Raw genomic sequence first — 15,374 nt, 5'->3', positions numbered from 1 at the left:
AGTCAGTGTGGAAAGCCCAGGAATTGTCCCATAGCTGGCCCTGTAGGTTTGCACAGGTTCCCCAGAATAAGTTTGCAGATAGCTTCACTTCCAGGAGTCCTGAGTTTCACTAGTTCCCCTTCTTTATGATGAATTGAAAAAAGGATTTATTCTGGGGTAAAGCAAAAGGGAACAGGGTACAGCAAAGATCCCTAGATCATTTTTCCCAGTGGCCCATTGCTCCTGCTGCTTTTTTCACGCCAGCTGGATCTCCCCAAGCCCCATGTCTGCAGCAAAGTCTCCGTGGTGAAACAGGTGAGTCACACTTTTCTGCTTCTCTGTAATTACAAACGTTATCACCTCATCTGACATAGAGAGGGTGTTGGTTGGAAATATGCATTAGGAATAAGCTCTTTGGAAACATCAACACTGCCTGCATGAAATGAAGGCTTTTTAAAGAAAGTCTGCAGCTAAAGTTATAAAAATAAAGAGGAGTCATCTCTCCTTCCCTCTCCTACAATAATGGAAATAAAATATCAAAGTAAACAGCACTGCATCCATGTCCTCAGCATGCGTGACTCGCTAACAGAACCATGCCGCCACCCCATTCCTTCTCGCCCATCTTCTTTGCTGTTCTCACTGTCTCTCGAGACTTGATTTAAAACTACCTTCACTAAAAAGGCTTCCTGTCCCTCTTCTTGTCCTTCATGGAGTATTATTTTGCTTCTGTAACTTAAAAAACCAATTTTGTTCTCAGGTCATTCTCTGTGTCCATCCTATCTCATCCATCCTACAGATGAGATGTTCTTCCAGGGTAGAGGTGATCCCATCTCATCTTTTTATTCTCCCTCTGCTGTTCTTCCCATGGGCAGTCTTCAGTATGAGAAGCATCAATCTCAGATCTTACTCATTTCCAACTTGTACTAACCAAAGGCCCTCCCAGCCAAGATAAAAGCAAAGTCTCCTTCCCCCAGAGGACATGGGAATGCCCCCCACCCCACCCCAGTAGCCAGGGCATGCAAGCTAATGATGTTTCATCTTCCACCTCTACCCAAAAATGACCTTGCTGATACCATCTCCTATTAGATGACAAATCCGGATGTTCCTATTGCATGGTTGTTATTTGCCACATGCTTCCTGGACAGGTTTCTTGGTAACCTTAATGTCTGTGCTTCTGGGGAAGGAGGAGTAGAAAATAACTCACCTCTTCAGTAAGTGGTTTTAAAAATATAACAGTGTTTAAAAGCTTTTAGAGAGCAGCTCTCCTTCCGGCTGCTCCAGCTCTGTTTGCTTTGTGATAGGAGCCCCCGTAACACTTCGTGCTTGGCAACAACTGACGAGGACAGAAGGCAGGTTTAAAGCTGAGAAGATTGATTTTTCCTTTGTAGGGCTTTCTATGAGGGGCATGGGAGAGAAGTCACTCAGGGAAGCAGTGGTCAGTGGGGTTTACTTCTCCATATGCTCTTCATTCATGTGTAAGGCTAAACAAACATGTTGTCTCTGCAAGGGAATCCCACACCACAGAGAGGAGCAGTTCATCCTTGGGGTCCTAGAGAGGCAACCAGTGAGGGTGAAAGTTTGGAGCTCTCAAGGTCTTTCCTCCGACTCTCATTTCCATCCAAAACTGGCAGGGGACATGTACCCAAATTGCCTGTGTGTTTTGATTTGATGTGGACACACTGTGACCACTCAGGCTCATGCCAGTGCCACTGAACTCCATGGTTCACACTAGACCCTACTGTCTCGTTTTAGAAAGTGGGAGGAGATTTCCCCTCTGCCAGGGCTTGGGGTTTGCGTTCCCCAGAGCATTGAGCAAGAGCCTCCTGTTTACAGAAATCTCAGGCCCCATGATTTCTTCCTGTCAGGGTAGGAGAAGGAGTAGGCACAGAATGTGGAGTTGATCTTGCAGCTTCAGTCCTTTTGTTCTTTCCCAGCACGAGGTTACCTAGGAAAGGATCGCGTGGGACGCCAGGGGTGAGGGTATGTATTGGTTGTTGGAACTCTGAAAATGCAATTTTAAAATTGGCACTGTAAATCAAATCATTAAGTCTTCTGCATGTAGTTTTATTTTTTCAAAAACTTCATAAAACTGTCTAAAAATACCTACGCTATATTTTAAATGCTGTGGGCAATGTAGTTTTAAAAATTTTATTTTAAAGTCCTGTTGTAATTTCTTTAAGAGATGCACACTGTCTACCTGGTTTACTATTTGTGCAAATATACACACACACTATATATATACACATATATATATTTCAAAGTTTTTTGAAATCTAGTGCTCATACAGTCACAACTAGCAGCTGCTAAATCCACCCCTAATGTTCTCAACCTCATCTGGTGTGACTTAAAGCAGCAATGGTCCAGCCAGCACAGAAACCATGTATCCACCTGAGTTCACTCCTATGGGCATATTGTCCACAGGTCCTTCTACCTGGGTGTGTAAACTCCATCTTACAATTTAGGAGAATTTGGTTACACAGCACTTTCTAGCTCTTAAAAATATCAATGCCCATTTTATATGGTGGGTCTATGTTGGATCTAGTGAAAATATGCACATAAGTCTTTTAGAAGATATGGGAGATTGAGGTCATACAATTTTTTTTAACATATGTGAAGAGAGTAAATACTTAGTGTTTCATCAACTCCATGAAAATGAAGATTCCAAACTACCACAGAACTAAGGAATAAACCTTTATCGTTTGGCTTTAAAGACTCTGAAAGTACTGGGTTCTATAATTGCCTTAATTGGGGTCATGCAAGCGTGGAACACTAGGAGCTAAATAGTTCATGTTAAGGCAGATCAAGGCTTGAGTTCCAGATTTCCAGCAGGATTTAACTCCTGAGTCACATCGACTTGGGGTGCAAGATTCACTGGGAAGCAGGGAGGCGCACAAGCTAGCCTGCAGAACTCTAGAAAGCAGTGCCTGATAAAGATCTTTAAAGTCTCCATGAATCAAAGATATTAAGATTCATTTTCTGCTACCCCATCATCAAAATAAAGGCTATTCAAAGCCACAACATAAATATAAAACTGTTTCCCATGGTAACCACCTCGTTGATTAAAGTATTTTCACTTTTTCCTTTTCTTCTGTGAATTGGTGCTGCCCTAAGCTTATGCATGGTCTGCCTGTTAGCCACCTAAGCACATCTGGCAAGGTGCGGGAGGTGAGGAAGGGCAGCTATGGAGGTGTGCTTTGGAAGAATGTAAAGGCAAGGCTGGGGACAGCTCTCACTGAAGGGTAGCATGCCTGCCCAGCCAAGGGCCAAACAGAATAAAGAGACAGCCCCAGCAAGTGCTCCAGAGTGGGTGGATTTCACAATGTATGGAACAGATCCTTTTAGGTCCAAAGTGCTACATACTTACTTTATGATTTGCAAACATTCATCTTCTGGCTGGGAGGCTGGAGGCAAACAGACAGCTCATTAGGAAAATAACCAAAGGGCTAAGTATGGAGGCAGTAGGCAGCAGTTCCCGGGCAGACGAGTATGGCTCACAGTCCTTCATGAGAGATCAGCGGCCAAGCCAAATCAATGCGTCCCTCCCTCAAAGGTCATTCATCTAGGGCTTTGTCAAACCAGGAAGGGAAGGGAGTTTCAAAGGGCCTTTTGTGGAACACACACAGCTCTGGCCCCTGAGATTCAAATCAGGATCGGGAAACCTGTGTAGCAACTGCCTGCATGTACAATGCCTAGCGACCAGCCAGGGCCCTCCAGCCTCCTTTTCTTTTTATGAGCATGAAGTTTTCCCTGTAGATGGGAAAGAGGTAATTAAAAAACAAAACAAAAATCTGTCCCAATTCAATAAAAAGAATCACCACCAAGACCTGGAGTTACTTACTTATTTGTGAATAGAACCAAACATGTTAGATATTTTTTGTTGTATGTGATTCAACAAATTGCATAGAAATTATATTTAAAAACCCAAGCCATTATTATTTGCATCATAGATCATACTATGTAGTGGCAGCATGAGAAATGCATTGAATATACATGCAGATGTTTTTATTTATATACTTATGTGTGCGCGTATGAATATCAAAGCAAAGCCAACCTAGGAGTAGATCCGCAGTAAACTTGTTAAACACTGAGATGGAACTTAAAGTAGCTTCTCTTTGTTGATGATCTCCAGGTTCTTTTGCAGGATCCTACCTCCATATACATGATCATTCTTTTCCTTAGAATGGCCAATGACTTCTCGGTCCTCTTCTCTCTTCTGCGAGTGTTATGAACATTAAGAGCTTTCCTGGAAAACATGGGCTTTGTGCCTGTATTTATTATTTTGCTCTTCAATCCACTCTGTTTTCAAGCAACACACAGTTCTTTGTTTTTATGTCATTTTATTTAGTTTCACCAAAGGGCTCTGGGCTCTTCAGATGTTATGTTGTGAAAAGAAGACCAGGCCCAGAGAGCAGAAAGCCTGATCCCCAGGCTGGGTCAGGCCTTCTAGTCTAAGGCCTCCAGCTGGTCCTGTAGGTTCTCTGCGATTCAGCCTCTGCAACTGCTTACCTCACAGAGTTGCTATGGACATCAAACCAAAGGATGACTATAAAAGCACTCAAATGTAAATTATGTGTTATTATTAGAAAAGTTTCAGTTTTATACCAAGACAAAGGAACACTATTATTCATTTGACATGTTTTCTTTTTATTCTTATTCATTTTACATGTTTTTCCCTTCTATTTGTGTCCATGGTTCTCTTCAAATTTTGTAAATTAAAACGATGTCATCATTATCGAGTCATAATTGAGTCAGCCATTGAGAATATGAACCTGCTGAAACTCAGGGAAAAATAATCTCCAGTCCAGTAGGACCTGACATTAGAGAGCCAATTTCTGTTGGTGACAAAGAACCTTATTTCTTATAAAGTTCTAAATGAAGCTCTAAGTCAAAGTTATGGCAAAACTTCTAGGATAAAGAATCGGGGAACTCCATGGGCAATACATGGGGAGTCAGGGGAGTTCACAAGAGCTGCAGAGGGCAATTTTGGACCTGAAGGCCTAGTAACCTGCTATCATCCTTGAAGACAAGAATATCGTAATCTCAACAAGCTGAATAAAGGCGGCCAACCAGTGAATCAAGCCTGTGGTTATGTAATGGTTTGCTCTGCAGTTCTGCAAGCTTGCTGACAGTAGGTTCTCTTTCTCTGCACCCTTTCATTGAAGCATCTTAGCCCAGGAGGGTTGAACCCCTATTAGAAGCCCGTGCCTGCATTCAATTCCTTAAGCATTGGTCATTATCATCCACCATGTTTCTGCTGTGATTGATGTATTTATAACTGGCAATTCAAGAAAGCTAGGGCAGGGAGTCTTTAAATCTTTGATTTAAAGACATGGCATCTTTTAGAAGTCTTGTAGAACCCTTGACCCTTTCTCAGAATACTATTTTTAAAAGCATAAAATGAAATATATAGGATACCAAAGAAACCAATTATACTGAAGAATAGTTATTAAACACTTAGTAAAAATATATGATATAGTCACATAGATGCTTCTTTATTAAGACATTAAATAAGATCTACTGATGGGTTAAGGAGTTCCAGACCAGCCTGACCAATACGGAGAGACCCTATCTTTACTACCAAAAATACAAAAAAACTAGCTGGGCATGGTGGCACATGCCTGTAATCCCACCTACTTGGGAGGTTGAGGCAGGAGAATCACTTGAATCTGGGAGGTGGAGGTTGCGGTGAGCCAAGATCCTGCCATTGCACTCCAGGCTGGGCAACAAGAGTGAAACTCCGTCTCAAAAAAAAAAAAAAAAATTAATTAAAAAAATAAGTATTGTACCTTCAAAATGTGATGAATGTAAATGATGTTTCAAAGCATTAGCAACAACTGTTGCTGACAGAGTCACAGGTGTTGATTTTTGTTTGTTACTGCTATAGTTTGGATATGGTTTGTTTGGCCCCACTAAATCTCATTTTGAAATTTGACTCCCAGTGTTGGAAGTGGGGCCTGGTCGGGCGTATATGGGTCATGGGAGTGGATCCCTCATAAATAGCTTGGTGCCATTCTTGTGGAGGTGAGTTCTTACTCTTAGTTCTCCAAGAGAACTTGTTGAAAAGAGCCTCTCTGGCCAGGCACAGTGGCTCATGCCTGTAATCCCAGCACTTTGGGAGGGGGAAGCAGGTGGATCATTTAAAGTCAGGAGTTCAAGACCAGCCTGATCAACATGGCGAAACCCTGTTGTTTTTATATTTTACTAAAAATATAAAAATTAGCCAGGTGTGGTGGTGAGCACCTGTAATCCTGGCTATTTTAGAGGCTGAGGCAGGAGAATTGCTTGAAAATGGGAGGTGGAGATTGCAGTGAGCCAAGATTGCACCACTGCACTCCAGCCTGGGTGATAGAGCTAGAGTCAGTCTCAAGAAAAAAAAAAAGAGCCTCTCCTTTTTCCTTTCTTGCTGCTTCTCTCTCCTGCCATGTGATCTCTGCACCTGTTGGCTCCCTCAATGCCTTCTGCCTTCAGTGAAAGCAACCCGAGGCCCTCACCAGGACCAGATGCTGGCACCGTGATTCTTGTACAGCCTGCAGAACCATGAGTTAATTAAAGCTCCTTTCCATATAAATTACCCGGACTCAGACGTTCCTTTATAGCAACACAAATGGAGTAAGACAGTTACCTGCCTTCTTAAAAGAAAAAATGCTAAATTTTAGTTACATGTTAGTGAAAATAAGTGGGTCTTTCTCCATCCAAGTTTATAGACCTTTGGAATTCTATCCAAGAGCGCCTTGGGTGTCTGTAGACCCCAAAGTCAGCCCCTGTGCCAGGATGGCTTATTTGCTACTGGCCCAAAGGACAATCACAAGAACTCAAAGAACAGTATTACCTGTGCCTTTCCTGTATATCTACTTATAAAACTCAAATTTCACAGCTTGTCACCAACTGGCAAGCTTCTATAGTATAAGTTTCAAGGTAAGAAATGATAAAATTCATGTAAGATCTATAGTCAATGTATATTTGCTTTGTGTTTTTGCTGACGTGACCAGATGTTTCTACCACAGATAGTCATGGCTTTAGACTATTTGTCAAAATAAGCTTTTAGAGTCATCTTGACTTTGATGCCTTCTAGTCCCCTTGAGGGAAGCTGAGAAGACAAGTACAAAAGTGGACCAACAGCTACATAAAAATAAGCTAAGGCCCACATCAAGATGTGGCATGAGGCTGGGCATGGTGGCTCATGCCTACAATCCCAGCACTTTGGGAGGCTGAGGCTAGGCGTTCAAGACCAGCCTTGGCAACACAGTGAGACCTGCTCCCCCCCCGGCAAAAAAAAAAAATCTGGGCATAGTGGCACACACCTATAATCCCAGCTACTTGGGAGGCTGAGGCAGGAGGATCACCTGAGGTCAGGAATTCGAGACCAGCCTGGCCAATACAGTGAAGCCCTATCTCTTCTAAAAATACAAAAAATTTAGCCAGGCATGATGGCATGTGTCTGTAATCCCAGCAACTCAGGAGGCTGAGGTGGAAGGATCGCTTGAACCCAGGAAGTGAAGGTTGCAGTGAACCGACATTGTGCCACTGCACTCCAGCCTGGGTGACAGAGCAAAACTTCATCTCAATCAATCAATCAATCAATAAAAGTAGCATGAGAGTAGGAGCAGAAAGAGGCAAGAAATATTTAGGCTCAGGAACCAAAATGAGCCCAGGCTAAACCACATTTTACAAAAGTTCCTCCCCAGCTCCAAAAGCCTGGGAGCCACAGTGAACACATTTGCAGCCACTTCCCAGCATGAGCAGAGATACCACATGAGACGAAATCAAAACGAAACCTACCTTTTTTGGGGGGGTGGGGCTTGAGGGAGCTAGTTTTATTTTAGGGGCTAAAAGCAGGGAAAGGATGCATGGATTTCCCAGTTAGGCAGTATCTGTGCAGAATGTTTTAAGGAAGCAATGGAGTTTAATAGATGTTAGGAACAATGGGCTTTAATTTTGGCATAACTTTTTAAGGAAACACTGCTATCTTTTTTATCTTAATGTGTACAACTTATGCAGTAAATTACAATGGTGTAGGCCAACAAATTTTGTATACATATATATGTATTTGTGTAAAATATATATTATATATGTATAATATATTTCTGTTTTTGTCTTATTACCTAATACATACAAAGAAGCTAGATAAAAAAGCATCACTTCTAGAAAATAAAGGATAGTAAACCAGAAGGATGATACAGGAGTGCTCATGCTTCCTTAGTTGTCTGTTCTTGAGTCACTTACATGGTTTTTCCAGACAAATATCTGAGGGAACTACCCCTGCTTTGATAAGGGTTGAGTCAAAAGTAGATGAAGGAACTGCTATAAATAGAGAAAAGGAAACTCAAGCTGGTGGTAGGCTTAGGAAATGTGGAAATGAGATCATATTCAGAGAACAAATTTACTTTTAGTTTTGAAATAACCCCTTCTCTGAATTGATAAGTTCTGTGTAGTCCAGCCTGTGGAAAATACTCAGAATGATGAAGGGGCTGCTGGTGGCTGTGGGAAATGGACTTGGTTGGTTTCTGCTGGAGGTGGGGTTTTGCTGCTCCTCGTGAGAAGAGGGGCTGCTAAGGGAAGGAGTCAGCTCTGCAGGTCAGGCCCAGGTGTTCTCTGTGTTCAATGCCATGTGCTTCACAGCAGTCTGAGTGTGCACATGACATCCTCAGTGTTGCTTTTGATTTCCATGCTTCTGAGAAGCAGTTAGTCTCACATGGATCTCAGCTCAGTGGTCCCTGGGTTTGGTGGAAACCCCCCAGCCATGCTTAATCCCATCCTCTGCATGTGGTGACCCTGGCTCATGGACTTGTCTCTTTTTCCATTCCCTTTCACAGAAGGCTGATGGTTAAAGTCCCAGCCACCATTCTATTCAGGAATATACTTCCAAAATTCAACTGTGGGAAAAACATGACCTGAAGTTTCCCTAGAACTCATCTTTGCAGTGTTTTAAATGGAATCCTGGAACATTTGTGGTCTTTTTCTCCTGTGAAGAGTTTGTTTCCTGCTTTGCTTTATAGACACCATTTCCTCCCTGGAACATTAGAAAAAAAACCACTGCACACAGCACTCTGGGAGCTACAGAAGGATTAAGAATGACCTTTAGCTGAGGAACAAGACAGCACAACCACAGGAGACTCTGGTCTACTTTCTTTTCACATGTACATTGTTGCAGCTCTGTGGAAAGCACTGGCCAAGTTCGAAGCCAGCCTCAAGCAAACCCTAAGTGTTCCAGAGAAAGAGCCTTCAGTCAGCACAAAACTTGCCTAAAGACTCACCCAGATAAAAACCCAGTTCAAATCTGCTAAAGGTGTCTCCTACTCGAAGGGTAGAGGGCAGCGATTTCTAAGTGAGGGAACATAAGATGAGGTATACATTATGAGAATACCGTTTCCTTACCTGTTATTAGTTGACAGTTTGAAGACCACTTTCACAACGGTTGTCTCATTTGTTTTTTGTTTCTTTTGGTGGGGGCAGGAAAGTACAGTGTACATCATTTAGACATAAGGTTAACAGAATAAGAGCAATGATATGCAGCTAAAAGTTATACAATCAATTACATAACAGATAACAAGAGGTAATAATTTTTTTTTTCTTTTTTAACACAGAGCCTCATGCTAGCACTTAGGCTGGAGTGCATTGGTACGATCTCAGGTCACCGCACTCTGCCTCCCTGGTTCAAGTGACTCTCATGTCTCAGCCTCTCAACCAGCTGGCATTACAGGTATGAGAGCCAACACACCTGGTTGAATTTTGTATTTTTAGTACAGATGGAGTTTTGCCGCATCACCCAGGCTGGTCGTGAACTCCTGGCCTCAAGTGATCTGTTCACCTTGGCCTCCCAAAGTGCTGGAATTATAAGTGTGAGCCACTGCTCCCAGCCAGAACATTTGTTTTTTAAAAAGTCTTTGTATATGTTAGATGGTTAACAACAGATGATGACAATTGAGGAATGAAGCATATTACACAAGTAGACTTCATTTGGAAAGAAAATAAACATTTACAGAGCAGCTATGAACCAGGCATTGTGCAGGAATCTTGACAGGCATTATTCCACTTGATCCTTACAACAGGTTAGTAGTATTAGCTAATTTTCCAAAGAAAAAGAAAAAAAACTCTGAAGTTCAAAGAAGAGTGGCTATACTGAGGCACACAGAAATTGTACAGTCTGAGGGGTGAGCATGTATCTTGCCATTACACCACCCTACCTCATTACTTAGGATAAATGTTGCTCGTGATTTCTTCTTTTTCCTTTTAATTTTGCCATCCCTTCATCTGAATGTGATTAGACTTGTCTCAGTCTATAGAGCACCTTTCATCATCATCACTGTCATAATAATGGTGATCATTCATTGACCTCATTAAATGCATCTTATTGTAGTTATTTATAGATTTCTCATCTTACCCATGTTAGTTACACCATATTCTCCTTGAAAGTAGATCTCAAGTCTTATATATTAAGCAGCATCTTACATACTGTTCTACATCTATTATCTCCCCAACAAGTGTTTTTGAATGAACTAAGTGAAGCAAAATGGCATGCCTGCAGTCCTAGCTACTTGGGAGGCTGAAGTGGGAGGATCCCCTGAGCCTAGGAGTTTGAGGCTGCAGGGAGCTATGATCATGCCACTACTCCCCAGCCTGGGCGACAGAGCAAGACCCTGTCTCTAAACAAAAAAGAAAGAAAAGAAAAAACCAAAGCAGAAATGACACTTTACACCACATTGAGAAAAAGACAAAGGACACATTCTTGTTACTGGATCATCATAACAGTCACGGTCAGTGAATCAGGATGATAATCTGGTGAAATTGACTTGCTTATGAGTGTCCTTTAGATTCTATTCCCATCCTGGCAGCACTTCTTGGGTAGTTTCCAGGACCTGCTGTCCACAGGCTCCAGCCTTACCCTCTTGCCTTGTCCTGTTCATCCTGCCGCATCCTGTCATACTCCAGACCAGATGGTCCTCCAATGTTACTGCTTGGTTTCCGGTTTCCGTCTTTACCTTATCATTTGGATTTGATGCCTGGCAGAGTTTCGGTTTCTCCTCTTCTGTTGATTGTCTCAGGACAAATGTGGAATGCCCTTCTGGGAACACTGATGTCCCGTGCAAGTGAAAAGACACAGGCTGGAGGAAACATTTCTTTTCTTTCTTCTCTCTCTCTTTTCTTTGTGAGCAGAGTCTTGCTCTGTTGCCCAGGCTGGAGTGCAGTTGTGTGAGCTCGGCTTACTGCAACCTCTACCTCCCAGGTCCAAGTGATTCTGCGATTCTCCTGCCTCAGTCTCCTGAGTAGCTGGGATTACAGGCGCACACCCAGCTAATTTTTATATTTTTAGTAGAGATAAGGTTTTGCCATGTTTGCCAGGTTGCTCTCAAACTCCTGACTTCAAGTGATCCACCCACCTTGGCCCCCTAAATTGCTGGGATTATAGGCATGAGCCACTGTGCCCAGCCAGTTCCCATGCCTGGCCAATTTCTGAAAAGAGGAACTTATAATCTTAGGTCACTTGTCAATGTCCACACCAGTACTTAGTGATCAAAATTTACTATTTGTGGATTAAATTCTAACTGGCACCAGTGATTACTCAAAAGTCAGAGACCAACACTTTTCAGCCTAGGATGGTGAAGAACATGGACTCTGAAGCCGGACTGCCTGGGTTCAAAGTCCAGCTCTGTGACACAGCCATTAATAGGTGTGTAGCTCTGAAAAAGTACTCAACCTTTCTGTGCCCCATCCATACAGTGGGGATAACATGTGTAGGTTATCATGAAGAGTAGCTGACTTTTCAAAGTGCTTGCAGCAGTGCCAGATGTACAGCGCGAGAACTATATATTTGTTAAATATTTGCTTTCTCTGTATTCTTCTCCTGGGAATGTTTGGCGCTCACTTTCACAGACTGTTAGCCCCTTGAGGGCAGAGACTGTGTTATCCTCAGTACCTCGAATGTTGTTACAATAAGGGAAATGTGCCATAACTATTGTACCATTGGTTTTAATGAATGAATGAGGATTCTGGAGGCAAACTATCACAATCCTAAGAGTTTATTACTTAGTAGTCCTGCCTTCTCTCACATTTTTTTCTTTCCTTTATGTTTTTACATCAGATGCTTCTGCCTGGGACGGGCTGGCAGAGGCAAAACCTTGACTGGCAGCATCATGGACTCTGTATCTCAAGCAGCTGGAGATCAGCTAACTTAACTCTCAACAGCTGTTAGACAGAAAGCTTCTCAGAAATAAGAATCCCAATTCTGGTTTTTACAAAAACTCATAAGTTTAGGGTTGTGTTCCTATCCTAAAGTAAGTATTGCTAAAGGGAAGCTGTGAAGAGAAATGTTATTTAGCATCAGAATCTGCATTTCTGAAATTAGGTTGTAAAAGATGGTGGCTTCCGTCTTAAGTGAGATCACTTGTGTTCTCTCTCTTTCAGCTCTCACTTTGGGAGAAGCCAGCTGTCATGTGTCAGGACACTCAGGCAGCCTGTGGAAAGTTGCACATGGAGAGGAACAGAGGGCTCCAGTCAACCAACCAATGCCAACAACCATGTGAGTCAGCTTGGAAGTGGATTCCCCAGCCCCTGTCAAGCCTTGAGACAACTGCCATCCCAGTCAATAGCTTGGTTACAACCTTGTGTGAGACCCCGAACGCAAACCACCCAACTAAGCTGCTCCTAGAAGTGGTTCATCCAGAAAGATATACATTTCCCCTCAGCATAAACTCTAAGGAAACTTTATTACATAAATTTATAAAGGATGCTGGATAACAGAGTCATTGAGAGCAACTGTACAAACAAAAAACGGGATGTTCCTCATATCACCATTACTTACAGGGGCCTTAGCTCTGATAAGAGATGGCTTAAGAGGCTGGGAACTAGGCTGGGCTCAGTGGCTCAAGCCTGTGATCCTGGCACTTTGAAAGGCTGAAGCCGGCAGATCACTTGAGGTCAGGAGTTCAAGACCAGCCTGGCCAACACAGTGAAACTCCCATCTCTACTAAAGATACAAAAATTAGCTGGGCTTGGTGGCAGGCATCTGTAGTCCCAGCTACTCGGGAGGCTGAGGGAGGAGACTGGCTTGAACCCGGGAGGTGGAGGTTGCAGTGTGTTGAGATACTGTGCCATACTGCATTCTAGCCTGGGTGACAGAGAGACTGTGTCTCAAAAAAAAAAAAAAGGCAGGGAACTAGAGAACAGGTACATGGCATTCTGGGGACCTGACTTGCTGTAGCAATAGTTTTTAGCCTAAAACCTTAGTAGCACTTCCAAAATCTGTGTTCCTTGGAAAATTGATTCTAAGAGACTCTGATAAAATGGGCACACTGTGGTCTCTATGCCCTTTTGGAGAATATTTCAGCATATGAAAGGTGTAAAAAGTCCTTCATAAAAATAAGCGATAACTGTTAAATCTAGCATTTTCAGATGCTACAAAGGCTACAGAAATCTTTTTGGGTAATGCCTGTACTCCCTGGCATTTATGTGGGAGATGCCAGAATCTTACCTAGGAAGCTAATCCTTACTTTTCACCATTCATTTGAATCACCTGGTGAATTTTACAGACACCCTATTCCTAGGATTCACCCCAACAGATTCTGGTTCACTTGGTCTGGGTGGGGGCCTGGGCAGTGCTGTGGTTTAAAAACTCCCTAGGTGATTCTTATGAACTAAGACAGCAGAGAACACAAACAGCCTCAAGTAAGAATCACCTAGCGCACTCGTTAAAGCACTGATTGCTGGGTTCTACCCCATGAGTTTTCCATTAAGCAGGGTTGGGGCAGAGCCTGAGAATTTGTATTTCCAACAGGTTCCCAGGTGCTGCTGTTGCTGCTGAGGGTCAGAGGACACAGAGACTCTGAGAACTGGTGCTCTGAAGAACAACGGGTAAGCATGGCTGTCAGGCTATCCCTCTCATCATCAGTTGTATGTATGGCTGATAGTTCGGAGTACAGAACAAGGCTGTAGAACGCAGATTTCCCTTTGTTCTCAGCTGAATGCAGACAGCAATTCCCGTAAGTTGCACCAACAACAGGTGAAAACTGAGTCTGTCCAAGACAAATTGCATCCCACCTCCAGGCAGAATACAGGATGGGTGGTTACAATAGTGAGTGGGGCCCTGACTTTTCAAAGTGCTTGCAGCAGTGCCAGATGTACAGCGCGAGAACTATATATTTGTTAAATATTTGCTTTCTCTGTATTCTTCTCCTGGGAGTGTTTGGCGCTCACTTTCACAGACTGTTAGCCCCTTGAGGGCAGAGACTGTTATCCTCAGTACCTCGGTTATCTGTCAGTTATCTGTGGAATGGCATCAACTCAAGGGTGATGTTAGCAGAAAGGCAGGCATTTTCACAGCAGATTGTTTACCTGGTTGAAGAAGCCGGAGCAATGAGGAATGCCTGGCTCAGAGCACAGCAGGGCAATGGAAATGGTGCCTCCTGTAGAAAGGGGTTGACATGAATACTCTAAGGAGAAAAACTAAATTTCAAGGACGCAGAACATGAGTGGGCTGTGAGGAGACCTTGCTGGGTCCCCCCAGTCACCAGGCCAATCTTGGGGCCCAGCACCAATTCTGAGAGGATGAGCTCTTAAGGCAGACGGGAGGTGGGTATAATGAGGAGACAAGATCTGCTTTTGTGTTTTTGAGACTGTGCCTTGCTCGGTCGCCCAGGCTAGAGTACAGTGGCATGATCTTGTCTCACTGCAACCTCTGCCTCTGGGGATCAAGCGATTCTCCTGCCTCAGCTTCCTGAGTAGCTGGGATCACAGGTGCCCACCAACACGTCTAGCTAATTTTTGTATTTTTAGTACAAACAGGGTTTCACCAGGTTGGCCAGGCTGGTCTTGAACTCCTGACCTCTGGTGATCCACCTGCCTTGGCCTCCCAAAGTTCTGGGATCACAGGTCTGAGCCATCGGGCCCGGCCGAGACCTGCATTCTCATCTAATGCTGACACCGATGGACACTCTGGGCCTGTTTCTTCTTGGTGGTTTATCCCACCTCATGCTAAAAATAGCTTAAAAGAAGGAACCATTGAGAAGGTCTGGAAACATTTGTAAAAGGGATAAAGCATTTTACCTTGTCAAGAGGGCTTGTCAGAAAATACTTCCTGCACTTCCCTTCTCTTGTTCATTTTCATTCCTAAAAGGGCTCATTTTCAGTTTCTCTGACCCTCGGGCATCTTTCTCCAGGCCTCTTGTTTCAGTTTCCTGCTTGCCCACCAATAACCTCATTAGAGTCACACTGCACAGATGGTTCACCTGCTGCTGACAACAGAGAGAACCCAGGGACAATTTTAATAGTACAGATGTTATTTCTTTTCTCAGAGAAACTATCTCTGAGAGCCCCAGAGTGATAGGGCTATAACCCCAGAAACCTCCACAAGGGAGGGGCTCTCTGCACTCACTGTGCACCAGCCTCTGGCCTCCAGGAAG

At 43.4% G+C, this 15,374-nt stretch overlaps 1 protein-coding gene across 8 annotated transcripts in view; it reads left to right on the top strand.

Moving 5' to 3' along the window:
* The window catches only part of LOC128931346 (uncharacterized), an 87,240-nt gene continuing 71,866 nt past the window's right edge, over positions 1-15,374 (top strand). For 4 of the 8 annotated variants that reach the window (XR_013532217.1, XR_013532219.1, XR_013532218.1 and 1 more), the window contains exons 1-3: positions 1,834-1,959; positions 12,382-12,496; positions 13,751-13,827. Coding sequence is in view for 3 of the 8 variants with exons in the window: in XM_054252111.2 (XP_054108086.1) it covers positions 9,647-9,679; positions 12,382-12,496; positions 13,751-13,827 (225 nt within the window). In the remaining 5 variants the exon portion in view is untranslated. Of the gene's footprint in view, positions 295-1,833; positions 1,960-9,563; positions 9,680-12,381; positions 12,497-13,750; positions 13,828-15,374 lie in introns of those variants that run through there. The other 4 variants (XM_054252111.2, XM_054252112.2, XM_078365151.1 and 1 more) reach the window with 2 other exon arrangements.

The sequence above is a fragment of the Callithrix jacchus genome, chromosome 2 (assembly GCF_049354715.1).
Source record: "Callithrix jacchus isolate 240 chromosome 2, calJac240_pri, whole genome shotgun sequence".
NCBI lineage: Eukaryota > Metazoa > Chordata > Mammalia > Primates > Cebidae > Callithrix > Callithrix jacchus.
Note: the sequence above shows the minus strand (reverse complement) of the source record. Positions and strands in the feature narration are given on the sequence as shown.